Here is a 16,669-nt window from a genome sequence, read left to right as displayed (position 1 = left end):
TAAGTACTCTTAATACTGCAGAGCCCACAATGAAACCTGCCTGTTGCCAGTCCCAGTGATTAACCTTTTACATCCTTAATGTAGATGCACATTTTGTATCAGTGAAAGGCTCTAACTCCTCACCTCTCCCCACTCTAGAGGAGGAAATGAACAGTAGGGATCCCTCCACTTCTCAAGGGTACCCTCGTTAGAACATAGGGCTAGCTTTCCTGCTCCTGCTTTCTAATAAGGCATTAGAATTGAATACAGCAGGCACCCATTAACAATCCAAATTTGCACATCTGCATAATTAGCAGCTTGAAAGACAAAGGCCAGGGTTTTAAATCTTAAAACTCCTCTTGGCGCAGTTGTGAATTAGGTGCTTTGTGAGACAGTTTCAAGCATCACTATTAACCATTATGGAATCTTTAGCAGCAAATATTTAATTTATTGAAGAGACAGTCTCAAAATCCTCCACAATAAAAGCACGGAATGAGGTGCACACTTCTCTGTTATAACTTATCAAGTTTATTAAGACTAAAAAAATACAAAAAAAATCAAATCATATAAAGCAACTGAAGCATAATTACATCTAGACTGATTCTTTCTAAATAAATTGTTACTGCTAAGGCACCTTAAATCTACAAATAGCAACAAAACAGTGACTAGAAAAGGTCACTTAATGCTTGCTGCTAAGAGGTTAGTTTGGGCTCCATCCAAACTGAGTTCCTGAGGTATCTTTTTTCTTTTTAAAAGGCAACTTGAAAATATTAACTGTGCAGAAAGAGATAGAAATATTGCAAATGTAAATAAAATCCATACAGCTTCCAATAGGCAAACCATCATGATTAACTTTATAGCTCAAATTATCCCAAATATTTTATAAATATTGGTGCTGCAACAGATCAATAAATGGCAAAGTTTGTAAAATTCCCTCATTAAGGTGAAGGGGGGGGGGAAACCCTCTTTTAGAATTCGTATTCCAGTGTTTTTACGGAAATCCAAAGTGGTGGACCTGTATTACGTATTAGACAGACCTTAATGGGGTCAGATCTACCAAATGTGTGTGGTTAAAAATTCTCATTTTGAAGTTGTGTCTAAAAAAGAAACCTCTGTTACTTATCCAGTACATAGCAAAAGATCTGGATTTCCTTAAACTTGATCTGAAACTTGATCCTGAGCTGAAATCCCTTACAAAGTACAAACTTTTCACCCCAAAGGGAAGTTTCTAAATGGAAACATGGTCCTAACTAAATTACTGTGCTGTGATATCAAGAAAGCAGGGTGGTATTGACAGTTGTAGATGCTTACTGTTAGTGAAAGGCAACACTGAAAAGTATTAAGTCAGACACGTCATTAATATGTTTGTTCCATATCAGCTGACAACTAAATCACTAATGGAGTGTCCATGCTAAACAAGACAAACAGAAAATGTGTTTAATAGCCTCTTCCCTCTAGCTCCAACAAGCGCATTACCACACACATGCCAGAATTAGTCTGGCAACACTATTCTGATAGACATGTATGTTATCTTGGGGAAGGGGTGGGGAGTAGTGAGAGTAGTAATTAAGGGCAAGTTGTCTTGTTAAGTGGGATTTGGGCCACGTTGCCTTTTAATGCGTTATTTTAAGGCAGCTACATGAACAACTGCTGTGGTGAGCTTTGGAACTTACTCTTTTGTCTTGTATTTATTATGCAAATAGGAAGTCAACTGATACCCATGGACTCGTGGAATGCTAGAGCAGGAATAAAGATAAGAGCAAATACGACCTTTTATACATACGGAGGCAGTTGTGGTAGTATTGCAGCAAGAAAGCGTATGAGACCTGGATGAGGGAGGACTATGGTTGTTTTTCATACAGCTACCGAGGAAAAGGTTGACAGGAAAGGAGCTTATGAATGGGAATAGTGCCTACAGAAAATGTGGAGAAATAGAGCATGGATGTATGTGGCTGTTCAAGGAGCTCATGGGATACTTTCAGCTGCCCCTTACGAGGTCACTGAAAGATGATGGCTTTTTTGGTCCTTCAAGGACACATGACTTTTCATCACGCCTCCCTATGAATAGTTTTTGCATCTCTGCTTTGCCCACTTAGGAAATGGTTCCTATTTGTTTATACATGTATTTCCCTCAAATTCTTCTGCTTCTGATGCATAAAACCTTTCATGAGCTTACATCCCATTCTGGTCCTGAGTCCAGTGCAAGAAAGAGGTTATGTTCAAGATCTTAACACGGAGCGCTGATGGCACCAGAATTCACCTTCTACAGGGAGGAAGATCAGTGCAATGAGCAGGTCTTACATAGACCCAGTGCTGCTCCTCTAGTGGCTTGGATCCTCTACTGCATTAACTTAATCTACGCTCTCTTTTGAGGGCAGCAGCAGCTTTCCAGGCAGCAATACAGTGAGAGAGCAGAATCTCTTCTGGGAACATATCTTCCTGCTCTGTAAGTACGCTGCTCTCTTTACGTTCAATGTACGAAAAAAGCGTTTCCTTCAGGCTAGAAAATAAGAAGTGAGAAAACACTTAATATTGCACTATGCTGTATACATCTTACACAGTATTTTACAGACATGCACTGTTCTATATACTTCTTGCAGTTTAAATGGTACTACAGGTCAGCTTCAAAATACACTGGCAACCCCTGTGGAAACTCAAGAATGTAGATGTGGGAAGTGCTGCAGAATAGGATTGCAGTGCAAGGGCAAAGCTGTGTATGGAAAGCCAACCGTGCTTATGTGTGCTATGCTTGAATTTGCCCAGTGCTCACATTTCTTAGGCCACTCAAAAACAGCAATTCCCATTTGAATTTTTTACATGTTTAACTACTATTTAGAAAAGCCACCTGCCCCAAGTGTTGTGTAAACATTCTTTGGACTGGCTGTGGCTTTTCACTATTCAGTCAGTTGGTGTTATGTGATTTGTATCCAACAGAGGAAGTAAAAACTAAGGGAATGCATTGCCCTTTTGCAAATTCATGTAAATGACTGAAATAAAAAATTAGCATGTGAAGGTGGTTAGGTTTGGCTTCGCCTGAGCAGTCCATTACCTCCATGTGGGTTTAAACTCATCTCCAGCTTTGGCATGTTTCAGTTTCAGGATGATCATTTCGTGCAGCTCCTGCAGGAATGTCTCCAGCCCGGCCTGAATAAGGAAGGTGTTAAGGAGCTTGGTGTTCTCTGAACTGAGCTCAGCTTTATAGGCTGCATCAACATCCACAAAGGGATCCTAGAAGGCACAACAAGAACATGCACAGGTGAGCAGTTTCCTCTGGGGAGAAGAAAAAACACTACATTGAATGTTGAGGCCAGATCCTTTCCTACCCGTTTGAGACGCAGCAGTTGCTCAGACTTGTGAGTAGAGAGGAGCTGCCACAAGGCTATGATGTGCTTTAGGTGACATCGGCTTAGGGTCTGAAAGAGAAACACACAAATGAGTGGAATTCTGCAGGTGGACTAGGAATACCTTGCTGTTTGTGTGTGTTGCAGAAGAACACAGTGAGGCTTAAAACAATTAGACTAGTCTGCCTTTTACAGCACGAGAGTAAGCACAGGAAGGCTGGTGCAAGTAGGTGGGGTGACAGTAGATGGGAAACAAGTGATCAGCAAGAGTAAAACATCAGGACAAATTGCCATGTCACCCAGCCCTGACACCCTGGATATGGAAGCCTGCTTTCCAAAAGGCAGTCCTCCCCATTCCATCTCTGTCCCGCAACTCCACCCCTAAAGAATCTGTGCAGGAGGCGGGCAAAGTAAAGGTGGAACTAATGCCATGTGTACTGGAAAGCAGGTAGCACTCTGTCTGTCACAGAAACAGTTTCTTCTGGCATGACCATGACCATCAGTGGGGAAAAGAGAGGATCCCCCTCCCCCATCCTCTAGAGCTTGTGGGGGGGGGGGGGCCGAGGTATGTTCAGTTCTGTGCTCGTAAAAGTTGACTCTTCAGTGAATGCATCCCTTGATATTTGCCTTCCCTTGATTTCTATGACAGCATCATACCCAGCACTTGTATCACCTAACACCAGGGCTGTGTCTACATTGGCCCCTATTCCGTAATAGAGATGCTAATGTAGCACTTTGGAATAGGCAAATCCGTGGGGGATTTAAATATCCCCCGCGGGATTTGCATTTTCATGGCTGTCGCTTTTTTCCGGCTTGTAGATAAGCCGGAGAAAAGCGCCAGTCTGGACAACTTGAAAGTAGGAATAAGAGATCCTCCAGAAAAGAGCTTATTTTCCGGAGGATCGCGTCCAGACTGGCGCTTTTCTCCGGCTTATCTACAAGCCGGAAAAAAGCGACAGCCATGAAAATGCAAATCCTGCGGGAGATATTTAAATCCCCCGCGGATTTGCCTATTCCAAAGTGCTACATTAGCATCCCTATTACGGAATAGGGGCCAATGTAGACACAGCCCAGGAGTCCTGCCCTTGTTCCTGAATCCAAGCAGGACACTCAGGGTATGTCTAGACTACAGGATTTTGTCGACAGAAGTTTTGTCGACAGTATCTGTCGACAAAACTTCTGTTGACAAAAAGCGTCTAGACACATTCAGTTCTGTCGACAAAGCAAGCTGCTTTGTCGACAAAACCCTGTAGTCTAGACACAACCCTACATGCAATAACACCTTCTGTTGACAGAACTCTGTCAACAGAAGGTGTTATGCCTTGTAAAATGAGGTTTACCAGCGTCGACAAAACTGCTGAGTACTGTCTATGTTATGTCGACATAACTCAGCGGTAGTGTAGACGCAGGTATAGTTTTGTTGACAAAAGTACACTTTTGTCGACAAAACTCTGTCGTCTAGACACACCCTCAAGGTCTGCAGAGCAAGTGATCTGATACATCACCCTTCCTGCCCCAGATCTTCTGTAGTTGTTACCAAAGGCTACCCAACAACATAAACTGGCTGGCTGAGCCTTACTTCTCCATGGGTCTGCAGAAACCGCCCGACTTGCCCTGGTGCACTACTAATTTTTAAAGCTAGGCTGTTAGCCTTGGAGATCAGTCTGACTGGGCCTGTTTACATGTTTGTAGATGATAGGAATCTGCTCACTGGACTTACCTTCAGCACGTGAGGGCTTGTCTGATCCTCCATCTGCAAAACAACTTCAACATAATGGGTCAGAAGCATCTCCGGGTCCTCTCCAGCCATGGCCAGGAATCCCAGCGTGATTTCAGCAACTGACAGAGCTTCACAGATGTCATGGTAGGACTGCAGCTCTCCACTGATCATGTTGATCATAGAGTTGGGGAGGGAGGTCTACAATTGGAGGGAACAGAGTCATACTCAGCATTCCTCCTCATTCCCTTTCATTATGCAGTAAAGCCCAGCCACTTAAGCCTCAGTATAGGGAAAAAGACTCAAAGTGCAGGGGAGCCAAAGGTAAAGATGTTTACCTCGGTTTCCTTCCGATGAGAGAACACTAGGTGTGTGTGGATTTAAATCACAAATGGGTTAAAACATGGAGGCATCCTCATGGCCCCTATAACTCAAGAGGTGCATGTTGGAGGAGTAAATCCTGATTTTTATCAAGTTAGAAAGCCTCTGGTCACTTGCCTGTCCTGCTTTTTCCGTCTCAGGGACTCACCTGATGGAGTTTGTTCTTTACATCGTTAAACAGATGCTCGTAATTCCGGTCCTGTCTGTACACCAGGGTGGGTATTCCCTGTCAGGAGAGAGTGAACACACATGAGATAAGGCCTGCAGGTTGTAGATCTTGGTGGAAAGCACCTTGGTGGCCCTTGTAGCACATGCCAGTTGTACTGCAACAAAATGAACACCAGCAGTGGCTGAAGAGCTGTCTGCAAAGGGAAGTAACCAGCTGCCATCCTCCTTACCACTAGGGTGATGAGCGGCTTCCCTTGCAGGAACCTGCTGGTGACCTGTTGCTGGATCTTTTCCAGGTTGAATTCCTGCAGAGTCTCCCTGCCTTTCTCCACACTGTACTGGCAATTGGACAAGATCAGAGGGACCAGGTCTCTCTCTACCTCATAACTGATCACATGCAGATCTGCCACCTCTGAAGGGCTGATGGTGTACCTGTGGGAAAGGAGGAGCCATTTGTTATGTTACCCAGAGTTGCACAGTGATGAGCAGTAGTGACTCTCACTGCTGGTGGACAAGGCTGTCCTGTCAGCCTTCTGCCCTAGCAGTGAGAGTCAAGACCACTCAGCTCTGACTGTAACAAAGAGAAGTAGTGGTGTGTCTACCTGACACATTCACATACCTGCTGGTGTCTGTTATGTATTTCTCCACCGTGTAGACAAAGTCATTGTGCAGGCTGATGAGGTAGCTGACCAGGGCTGTGGAGCACAGGCCCAGACCCCGTCTGCGTGGCAGGAGGACCTCATAGGTGTCGTCTAGGGTCAAGTCAGCATCACAACAGCCTGTGGGAAGCTTAATTGCACCTGCAAAAGCACAGCGAAGTCTTTCACAGTTGGCCCACAGCCACCAAGGCGGAGTTTCCTCCCCAGAGCTGGGGCAGGGAGCCAGTCATTTGACAGGCTAGGACAGGATGTACGATACGAAGGAGGAGGTGGGGGAAAGCAGTGGAAGGGGAAAACAAGTTCCCCCTTTGCACCCATACTGTTCATCAAGTCTGAAGTCAGCATTCAGGGTACAAATCTCAGCACCAATGCTGGAAAGAACTTAGATTGCCAATGGGTAAGGCAGGGCTAAGCATCCATCACCTGGTGTCAAGTGACCTCCCCGTCCTGCCATTTCAGCAATGGCAAGAGGATACACAGCACACTCACCATTGGTATCTAGGGATCTTCTTAGCTTGTTCCACACCGACAGAAATGTGTTCACTCTGATTTGCCACAGATTCCTCATCTCATCTGAAGACACAAAATCCAGGCATCCTTGAAACACCCTTTTCTGGCCCTCAACACCTTAGAATCCCATAATGCCCAAGCTATCCATATGCACTCCAGAGCACTAGCTAGCTGGTCAGAGGGAGCCAGCTCAATTGGTAAGGCAGCTTCTAAATAACGTAAAAAGCTAACGATGCATTAAGTACTTCCTGATGTTACTTTTCCCTGTTAGCAATTGCTGCAGTTACCAGAGTGTGATCCATGTCCACTGGGCAATTTCAGTATTAAAAGGTGGTCCATACTATGGGACAGTGTGAATCCCAGTCATCCAACACCGTCACTTGATCTTGCCTATTCATCCTGCTCGCCAACGTACATCCCAGTCAAACCCTCCATATTCATGTGCTCAAATCCTCTCAAACTAGCTGATGACTCTTTGGCTATGTACACACTAAAGTTGATACAAGCTTTGTCATGCAAAGGTGTGAATAAGCCACAGCCAGAGTGACATGAGTCACACTGACTTAAAACATCAAGGTGGATTACGCTGTATTGGCAGAAAAGCTTCTCCCACCCGATATAGGTGTTGCAACTCACGGGACCCGGGGTAAATAAGTTGACAGCTTTACTTTCTTATTGGCCTAGAGCACCTGCACTGGCAGTGTTACAGCAGCCCAGCTGCATTTGGGCTGTTGTGTGCTCTGTAGTGTAGCGATAGCCTTCCATGCACAGGATAAAAGGGACAGGACTGCTGAAGGGTCAAGATGTGTCATTCACTTGAATGGGAGTCAGAACTCAGTCTTTAGACTTTGCTTTCAACTTCAGGAGACGTATCCATGTTCACTCTGAACCTCCCAGAGTCAAGCCCTCCACACAGGTTGGCTGATGCCTTGTGTGTGTTTCTGTTAGTTACAACCTGGAAATACTAAAATAGGACTATTCCATGCCAGTCTTACCGGAGTTGAATTTAGAGACAAAGTCCCTGATGGTGCGGCATTCCATATCTGTAATATTCTGGAATCTTTTCACTAGATCTCTCTGCAGAGCCAGGATTTCAGGTAAAAACTTAACCAGCCTCAGTTCTGCTTCCTAGAAAGAAGGAGAAGCACCAGGAGTATGGGGCAGTGATGGGAAGGCAGATCATTTCAGGGATGTTGAGAGGGCACAAAGCTCACAAAGGACAAACTTGCAGCCTTGATGTGTGTTCTGATTTAAACTGTTTCTGAATGCATATTGGCAAACAGCATAGTACTGTACACATGCAAACTTCATGGTATAAACAATGCTTATGTAATAACAGTATAGAGAATGTCTGAAATTTGAGCATCCTCCTTGCAGAGGGGCTCGTGCTGTCCCTTCCCCATATCAGCCTGATCTTCCTATATAGTTTAGAAATGTGCATCTATCAGTCTGAGAGTCCGTTTGTTCAAGAACTCCTCCTAAGCATTAAGAGCTAGGACCACCAAACTCGGTAGGCAGCTTCCTCTTATCAACAAGGTCAGGGTTTGGATGTGCATGGAATTCAACTGTTTCTCATAAAATGGAAGGGGAAGGGTCTAGCAGGAGGGACGGTTATATTGCAGAATGAGCACAGAGGAGCACCAAGGGGCCATAGATGGGGACTGGGACAGTTGTAACCCCATTGGGTCCACAGGGTACAGGGGTACAGAAAGGGACAACTATCTACTATATATTTCGGAGAACATGGGTGTTTGTCTGTATGTCTGTCCCCCAGCCAGGGGATGTGCACCCCTCTCCTGGCTGCGTGCACTGGAGCTGCAGCAGCCATGAATAGGCGCGTTTCACGTGGCTACAAGCTGCTGCAGAGAGAGAGGGCTGGGGTTGTCTTCTCTCCCTGGGGCAACCTGTGTACTGAACCCCTCAGACCCACCCCAGAGCAATGATTTAAATGGGAAAAAAAAAAAAAAAAAAAAAAAAAAAAAACTTATTTGAGTTGAGGACCCAAGCAAAGCTGGGTAAATTATCTAGGTTTACTATATATGCCCATGGAGCAAGTAGTTGGCTTGTTCTCAAGTGCTTTATCAAAGTATGGTCAGTCCCTCCAAACTGTGGGTGCCAAGAGCAGGCAGGCCGCAGCAGAGTCTGTAAGATCCAGGCTGCATGTTCAGTGAAGGTCTCAGAGATGGCGGCGGAAGAGGTAGGAGTGGAGGCTCTCTCAAGTAATGATCCACACCGAGAGTGAAGTGCATTAGCAGCAAGGAGAGAACAATTCTCAACCTGCACTTTCCTGCTGGATTCCCATTCTACTTTAGTACTTGCTCATGGAACCCACATACACTTATTGTTACCAATGCAAGAGTAATCACATCTCAGGCTTTAGGGCGTAAGTTCGGGCTATACTTTTTGAAAATTTCTCACAGATCCCTACGCAGACATGAGCAATGAAATCAGGATCATGCCCTTTTGGCTCTTGGATGGGGACCCATGCCAGGACAACCCGAGAAGACCTCTGCACAGCTATCCTGGGAACTGCTCCAAAGTGCACCTGGTAAAGAAATGGTTGCTACAGCTAGCAACTCTTCTGCTACATGAAGCAGAACACATCACTCCACTATCCCACATCTTGCACTAGCAATCCCTCTACTACTAACTCCTACCATGTCTTGGAACAAACTACCAGATGGCCTGCTTCATGCTATGCAGATCTGTGTTCCACAGGGAAACGAGTTCACAGAACCCAGTTTCAAGCTTCGGTGATGTAAGTGATGACCCTACAGTATCAGTCGCAGCTCAACTGCCCTTTCTTCTCTTCTCACATTTGCTCTCCTCACTCTTTAAAAAGGGACATGACATAGCTAACAATCCACAGTTTAATCTTAAACCAAAGGGAGGGCAGCTTTGGAAGGCAGATTAGTCTGTTCCCTTGATGGATTTCACATCACAGATACTAACACAAATTACCTTTATGCCTTATCTGTGATTTTAGTATATCAAAGTGCTCTTGATGCATACTGCTGTGCTTTAGTTTTTGGCATGTAGCTGACAGCAGTTGTCATTCTCAAGATCAAAGTCATCACATTCATAAATAGTTGAAAAGAAAAAGACATGAAGTGGTCTGTTGAAGTTTCCCTTTTGTTAATGATATGTTACAGCTCTCTGAACCTGCAATCACTCCTCAGTGCATCCTGGGACAGACATAGATCTCAGCACACTTACCTTCTGCAGGAACTTCCAGAGGATGGGCACAATGTCTTTGCCATCCTTTTGCTGGACTATATGCCCCAGGTACTCAAGTGAGATCCTCTTCCTGCAGCTCCACATGCGGGAGCAATGTATGGTGCTGTCCTTGGGGAGCTGGGCCAGGAAGGTCACAGGGTCACCATATACTATTTTCGCCACTGGGTTGGAACAGATTCTCTCGTCCTCACAGATCTGTCTGTTTAACGTTGCAAGCGTTTTGTCCAAATGCTGCAAAACAAAACCCCTGTGTCAGAAACACAACCCCTTCAACTCACAAACCCTTTGAGGAGGTCAGAGGAACATGAAACTGTGGTGCCGTATAATTAAATACGAGGCTCACACAGGACTTGTGAGGGAGAATATACTGATGGCAGCTGTTCATTTATGGAGAGAGAATTTTGCCACATTTCCATGGGAGTTTAGTGGCCAGTTACAACAGGAGGATGTCAGCACAGATGGGTTCAGTCAGGGCATTTAACATCCATGCCAGGACAACCATTTATACTAGAAAATTATTTTACACACTCTCACTCCCCAATTCCAATGGCCCCTAAAGTCAAAGGGGACTGATTGCACATAGTTAACCCGCTTTGATAATCCCTCCCAAAGCCAGTAGGTACCTTTGCTTGTCTATCAGAATCCTCTATGGTCCCTTTTTGGCCCCCAATTACTCCTCTTGCCCTGGCAGAGTAAAGTGGTTGTCCTAGCATATGGTATCAGCTGTGGAAGCTGTGCAGGGGAGTGTGTAGCCTGCCTGGATGAGCAATGCTTTTCATATGTGGTGAGCAGAGTGGATTTAGGGACTGGATTTAGGGACTGGTGGATCAGTAGATCAGCACTGGCATGGGCTGTAGTTCAGAACTCCAGGGGGGGTTTGGGTGCTCAAGTTCCTTTTATTAAGGTTAGCAATCAGATATAGTAAGTGCTGTGGGGTCTCACCTTTAATTCAGGAATAATAATGGTGTTTGCAACAATTCTTTCCCATTCATTTCTGTGCTCCTTAGTGGAGAGGGTGTCATCAAAGCGAACTGGCCCTGCAACAGCAGCATAGATAGCATGTTACATTCATGATGTGTCACTGGAAAATGAACTTGGGGTTCTGTGAACTTCCCTGATTTCCCCTCGGGAACATGGGTATCCCTCTAAGCTGCTGTCAGTGTGTGATGAGCCACTAACACTCAGAAGTCCTAAGATCTAGGCATGTATCCATCGTAAGTGACCTCACTGGAGAGAAAATGCATAAGACGTTTTTATTCTGTCTCCTGATCCCATTTGACGGGAGCCTGAACATTTGTGAAATGTCCGAACATAAATACAGAGAAATCAAGTGACTTGTCAATGTCACAGTGGCAGCACAAAGAATAAACTTGAGGAATCTTGGCTCCCAATTCAGTGCTCTAACCATTGAGACCAAGTTCCTCTGTAGAAATAACCCCATCCTAAGGTCTGCTGCAAGACCAGTGTTTCAAACCGTCAAATTCTACTGACACCCATCCTCAGATGCTGATGGTTTCCTATTGTAGTTTAAGAAGGCGGTATGCAACCCATTGCATTCTTGGAGTACCTCGCAAGTTTCTGCAGCTGAAAAAGTTTCATTACAGCGTACCGTCAGTTATTCTATAATTCCATTCAAAACTATCTACCAAACCATGTTATACACCAAACCCCCAGGCAGCAGGAGAGATGATCAGCCGATCGTCTGCTTGCAAGAATAGGAAATCAGTATCACTAAAGCTGGATCACCCCAATTGGTGCTGTGTTATCAGTGGAGGAACCACATAACTGCTAAACTGTCCCCCTGCTGCATTCTGCATTCCATCGGAGGGCTCACTGGCTTACACTGATTTGGGTGCTGGTGGGGCTCCTTGAGGAGGCTGCTCAGTACGAGATGAACTACGCTGATGGTATCGTCAACACTCTTTCCCAGCGTCTTTGTCAGCTGCTCCAGGTCCTTCTCAATATGCTGCCAGAGAAACCCTACTGGCTCCTGCACTGGTGGCTTTATGATCCTTGGCAAAGACTTGAAGAACAACAAAAGCAAGGCAAGGTGAGAGCAAGCAGTGGACACTCCAGCCTGATGCATGTAAAGTCACAACCCAGCATCTTGGGGAGTCTTAAATACATCTTAGAGAAGACCTACCCCTGGGACAGGACTACGTGCAGTTATCTACACAAGTGAGGTTCAGTCATTTATTCATGCAAACAAAGGATGTAAATGCCCCTTTAAAAAGTTAACCAGTTAAACAATATAATTATCATCGTTTAGCTAGCTAAGCAGGTTCCAGACAGCCCACTGTGGCAGAGGCTCCTCCAGCCTGGCCTTCTGCAGATGATGAGGCTGCTCTGGCCAGCTGGGGTCCTGCCAGCCAGGCTGCACAGCGGAAGGGGAGCTGTGCTCCCGACCTGGCCCTTTGGTTAACCAGTTACCAGATAAGCATGCCAGTAAGGTTAATGATTACCACGTAACTGGTTAACCAACATCCTTACTGCAAACTTGGGGAAGACAAAGCTGCCCTTACGATGTGTTTCTGCCTCAGCCTCCATTATAATTCGACACTGTTGTGTAGAACATACTTGCTTTCACCTCTCTTTGGGGAACAAAGGGAAAATCCTTCTCCTTAACTCCCATGTGTCACTGAAACATACCAGGCACACCATATTTGGAAGATGCACATAGTTTTGAAACGTGTGTTTTACCACTGGATGCATTTGTGAATTTAATTATTTTCATTCGTACAAATTAGAGAGGGCTTAAGGGTCTGCGCCTACAACAGCAGCTTCTTGACATCCACTATTAACAGCTCCTCTGGAAACACTGGGAGGAAGCCCGGAGGCTTTTTACAGCACTGACTGTATGAGCAGGGGGTCTTCCCGCAATTCCACGCTGGAAGTTACTCTATCCAGACAACGAGGATGGCTTCCATTACCTGCGGCTCATTTGTGGCTCCCAGCAGCATTGCCAAGTGCGTGAGCAAGCGAATCACAATGAAGACAACGGGGGACATCTCCCTCTCAGATACTACCATTGCTTCTCTGTTTCTGGGATCCCCGAGCACATGGCCAGTTTGAGTTCTGTCTGTGAACTGCCTGTATAAAATGGTACACAGTGAGTTCTCTGACTTGATATGAAAAAAAGCAAGAGAGATGGGTTGGAACATAAATAGGATCTTTTCTATCTCTTGCTGCTATTGACATCATGCTGCAATGTAATCATGCTGCACTGGGAAGGTGGTGAGAAAGTTGATCACTAGAGGTGACTTTCACACTATGGGTGTGTCTAGACTACAGGGTTTTGTTGACAAATGTGGACTTTTGTCGACAAAACTATACCTGCGTCCACACTGCCTTTGAGTTATGTCGACATAACGTCGACAAAACTCAGCAGTTTTGTCGACGTATGTAAACCTCATTCTACGAGGAATAACGCCTTTTGTCGACAGAGTTCTGTCGATAGAAGGCATTATTGCATCTACACTGTCCTTTGCGTCCACACTGTTATGTCGACAAAGTGGCTTGCTTTGTCGACAGACCTGGATGTAGTCTAGACGCTCTTTGTCGACAGAAGCTTTGTCGACAGTATCTGTTGACAAAACTTCTGTCGACAAAACTCTGTAGTCTAGACATACCCTATGATAGTCTGAGTCACTTCCCTTGTTAGCTGGTAGCTCCCACTCTATAAGGCATCATACCCTAAAAATGTATCTTGTATTAAGATGATCCAGTAACAGTACCATGCAGCCACTGTTAGCTAAGAGTCAGTATTAGCCACTGTGTGCTAGGCAGGTCAGAAATTGCTGCTGTTAGCACTAATGATCATCAAATGAACATATCAGGTCTGTAAAGTGTTTCTGGCCAATGGGAGCTGCAGGGCGGTACTTGCGGGCGTGGGCAGCACGCGGAGATTTATTGCCCCCAACCTTAAGAGGCGCACAGAGTCATACTTGCCAGCAGCCTCCAGCTGTGGTGCTTCCAGAGGAGTGTGGCTGGGGCCTGTGACAGGCAGGCTGACTGCGTGAGTGCTCCCTGGGCTGTGGGACATTTTCTATCAGCCCCAGCCTGGAGGGTCATGGTGGTCTGGGGGGAAATGTTTGGCAGGCTGCATCCAGGTCATATTTTGCTCACCCCTGCCCGGGAGCATTCTAGCAGACCACATGCTCTATGCACACTGGTCAGGTGGTAGGATGTCAACCAAAGGCTCCCAGAGAAAATTCAGCTGATAAGAACTGTACAGGAAAGACAGTAACAGACCAGCTGAGGGTGACTCAACATGAAAAGCATAAGAACACTAGACTGACAAGTCCTTGCTTTCAGGTGATCGGGGCAGAACTAGAGGTAGAGGGGTCCCTGCGGACAGATTAACCTCTTCACTACTGGTGGAACAACTGTCTGTGCTAGTATAAGTTTTCAAGAGAACGTTGATTCAGTTGAGACAGCAGGATGGGGCATTCCTGCCAAGTTTTTGGGTGGAGTGTAAGGGCTACATAGTTCAGTACTGGAAAAGTTAAAGTAGTTAAAACATACCGGACTCCCTGAAAGCCAGTGACTGGAATGTGTTGTAAACCTCCGATCAGAGCACCACAATCAACACACCGGCTCTGTTGCATGGGACGACCACACTGGCAAAGGGAAAAGGGACACAGACAAATGAATTCCAGACAGACGCAAAAGAGCAGCATCTCTGACAGAAAAATAGACCTAAATCAGACGTTGGGACACAGTCTTGGCACTGCTTAGTTCTAAGTCCAGTCCTTATGCAAAGTGGTACCTGGCTGATGTGGATCATCACTTTTACACAGGTACAGCTGTGAAAGTGAGATGCCATGGTTCTAGGCAACTGCTCTTGTAGTTCCCCACAGTTGTACAGCAAGGGCACCCACTCTCAGCTTTCTGGCCTCCCCAGCTATCACCTCTCCTGAGTGGAGACATGTTTCTTGCCCTGCTGCCTGGAAATACCCTGGTCAGAAAAGTTCCAGAGCTATAGCGTGATTTTCCCAGCAAGACAAACAGTCTAAACAAGCTTCCTTGATTTTTTCCTCAGTATGCACGGTGGTTGCCAGTTATCAAAGTTACCACACACTGTTTCTAAGCAAGTAAATTTATTCTTAAAATAGAAAGCATTACATAGAAATATATTAAAAACAGAAGCACCCACACACATGCTAATAAGCTAACCAGAGATCATCTCCTCACTTCAACAAAGACTAACTGACTATTTAGCCCTTCAAATCCCACACAGGGTTGTTCCCTGCAGTCAAAAGGGCATCACAGCTTCAGCTCACCGCAGCCACTCAGTTTGATGGGGCCTCCATAGGTCAAAGTCCCTCCTCCAACCCTTTCCTAAGAACTGGGGCCCCCTTGGACCAGAAGCCCTGTCTGTTTGTTGGATTGGAAAGGAAGCCCTGAGCCAGTTTAGAACCAGGCATTTATCCAAACCTCTTTTCTTTGTCTGCTGGTCCCAAGAGACTCCAATTTGAACAAGGAGATGCAAATCGCTCCAGTGAATAGTGTTTCTCTGGGGATGTTACAATCTGAGTCATTTTGCCTAATTACCCCCTGCCCTTCACATGGAAATGCATACAACCCCTCACTAACACACTGTCATGTTTAATACAGTGGACTCCAAAGACATACAATTCAATTCAATAAGGTTCAGAATAGTACAGGATACTGTCATATCAGTCAAAGACAACAGTTTTAAACAAGGGGAGTGGGACATTTTACAGGCTTAAGAACAGAGAAGCAACTTCAAGACACTGGAACGCAACCATGCAACTTGTTAATTAGAAAGCAGTTACTCGCTGAAATAGTCTTGTTACACAGCAGCTATTCCAAGATTCATAATGCAGTGTGGTAATGATTGATCCTACAGCTTGCTTGCTTCTATTTCACTTTGGGATATCATTAAACAGCAAATAAAATATAGCATAGACAGCTTTTTAAAAAATAGCCCAAGAAATAAAACTCCCCTCAAGCCCAAATGCTTACCTCTCCAATAGTGCAGGGATGGCCATTTGGACACACTGTGAGACAAAGAAATCAACAGCTTGGTATTGTGAGCAGGACAGAGGTGCCTTTTTAAAACAAAGAAAACCCAAGCATTTCTCTTGCATGCACACATGCACCCCCCTTGCAAGTAAGAAATATGCTTCACGATCTAGCTCTAGGGGAAATAACTAAGATGCTTGGAGCACACAGGATTTGTATGGGCTGCCCACACACAGAATGACCTCTGGCTTCTATCCATGTTGAATGTGTCTTATAAAAACAACTACAGAGAAAAACCCTGGAAGACTTTGCCACCTTATACCTAATGGGTTTTAGAAGCATGAAAAATTAGATGCAATTGCTCATAGGCACTGCATAAATAATACTCAACTCCTGCTTCATGGGAATCTAACTGAACTTGACTTATTGGACCAGTTATTCTCAAACAATGGCTCTTCCTACACTGCTGCCAAATCCACTCAGGGATACTCACAATACCAGTGCAGCTGCTTCATTCCTTCCCAATTCACAGCCTGAATCATCAGGTCTTCAGGCATCGTGGGCAGAAAAGAAAGCTACAACAAACATTGACATGAATAAACACATTCCTACAGTGATAGCTCGACAACACACCTAGTTTCTAGTTAAATTACACAGGAGAGAACTTTAAGGTTGTGGCAGATTGTCAA

General features: G+C 45.2%; 1 protein-coding gene and 1 long non-coding RNA gene across 8 annotated transcripts in view; one reads left to right on the top strand and one right to left on the bottom strand.

Annotated features, from left to right (window-relative positions):
* Nucleotides 1-2,285: 2,285 nt before the first annotated feature.
* Nucleotides 2,286-5,150, top strand: LOC142819145 (uncharacterized). Its single transcript, XR_012896930.2, has 3 exons — nucleotides 2,286-2,425; nucleotides 3,073-3,235; nucleotides 5,013-5,150. It is a non-coding gene; the product is annotated as an uncharacterized LOC142819145 (long non-coding RNA).
* RNF213 (ring finger protein 213) overlaps nucleotides 2,326-16,669 on the bottom strand; it is a 109,416-nt gene continuing 95,072 nt past the window's right edge. For all 7 annotated transcript variants that reach the window (XM_089771832.1, XM_075904097.2, XM_075904101.2 and 4 more), the window contains 16 exons: nucleotides 16,474-16,555; nucleotides 15,981-16,015; nucleotides 14,517-14,611; nucleotides 12,923-13,082; nucleotides 11,835-12,015; nucleotides 10,935-11,029; nucleotides 9,972-10,223; nucleotides 7,751-7,883; nucleotides 6,735-6,818; nucleotides 6,206-6,386; nucleotides 5,817-6,018; nucleotides 5,567-5,644; nucleotides 5,041-5,238; nucleotides 3,303-3,392; nucleotides 3,029-3,207; nucleotides 2,326-2,479 (listed from right to left, as the gene is read on the bottom strand). In XM_089771832.1, the coding sequence (XP_089627958.1) occupies nucleotides 2,326-2,479; nucleotides 3,029-3,207; nucleotides 3,303-3,392; nucleotides 5,041-5,238; nucleotides 5,567-5,644; nucleotides 5,817-6,018; nucleotides 6,206-6,386; nucleotides 6,735-6,818; nucleotides 7,751-7,883; nucleotides 9,972-10,223; nucleotides 10,935-11,029; nucleotides 11,835-12,015; nucleotides 12,923-13,082; nucleotides 14,517-14,611; nucleotides 15,981-16,015; nucleotides 16,474-16,555 (2,199 nt within the window). The remainder of the gene's footprint in view (nucleotides 2,480-3,028; nucleotides 3,208-3,302; nucleotides 3,393-5,040; nucleotides 5,239-5,566; nucleotides 5,645-5,816; nucleotides 6,019-6,205; nucleotides 6,387-6,734; nucleotides 6,819-7,750; nucleotides 7,884-9,971; nucleotides 10,224-10,934; nucleotides 11,030-11,834; nucleotides 12,016-12,922; nucleotides 13,083-14,516; nucleotides 14,612-15,980; nucleotides 16,016-16,473; nucleotides 16,556-16,669) is intronic.

This window comes from Pelodiscus sinensis, chromosome 20 (genome assembly GCF_052426305.1).
Source record: "Pelodiscus sinensis isolate ZL-2025 chromosome 20, ASM5242630v1, whole genome shotgun sequence".
Taxonomy (NCBI): domain Eukaryota; kingdom Metazoa; phylum Chordata; order Testudines; family Trionychidae; genus Pelodiscus; species Pelodiscus sinensis.
The sequence above is the reverse complement of the archived record's forward strand: the minus strand, read 5'-3'. Positions and strand labels throughout refer to the sequence as shown.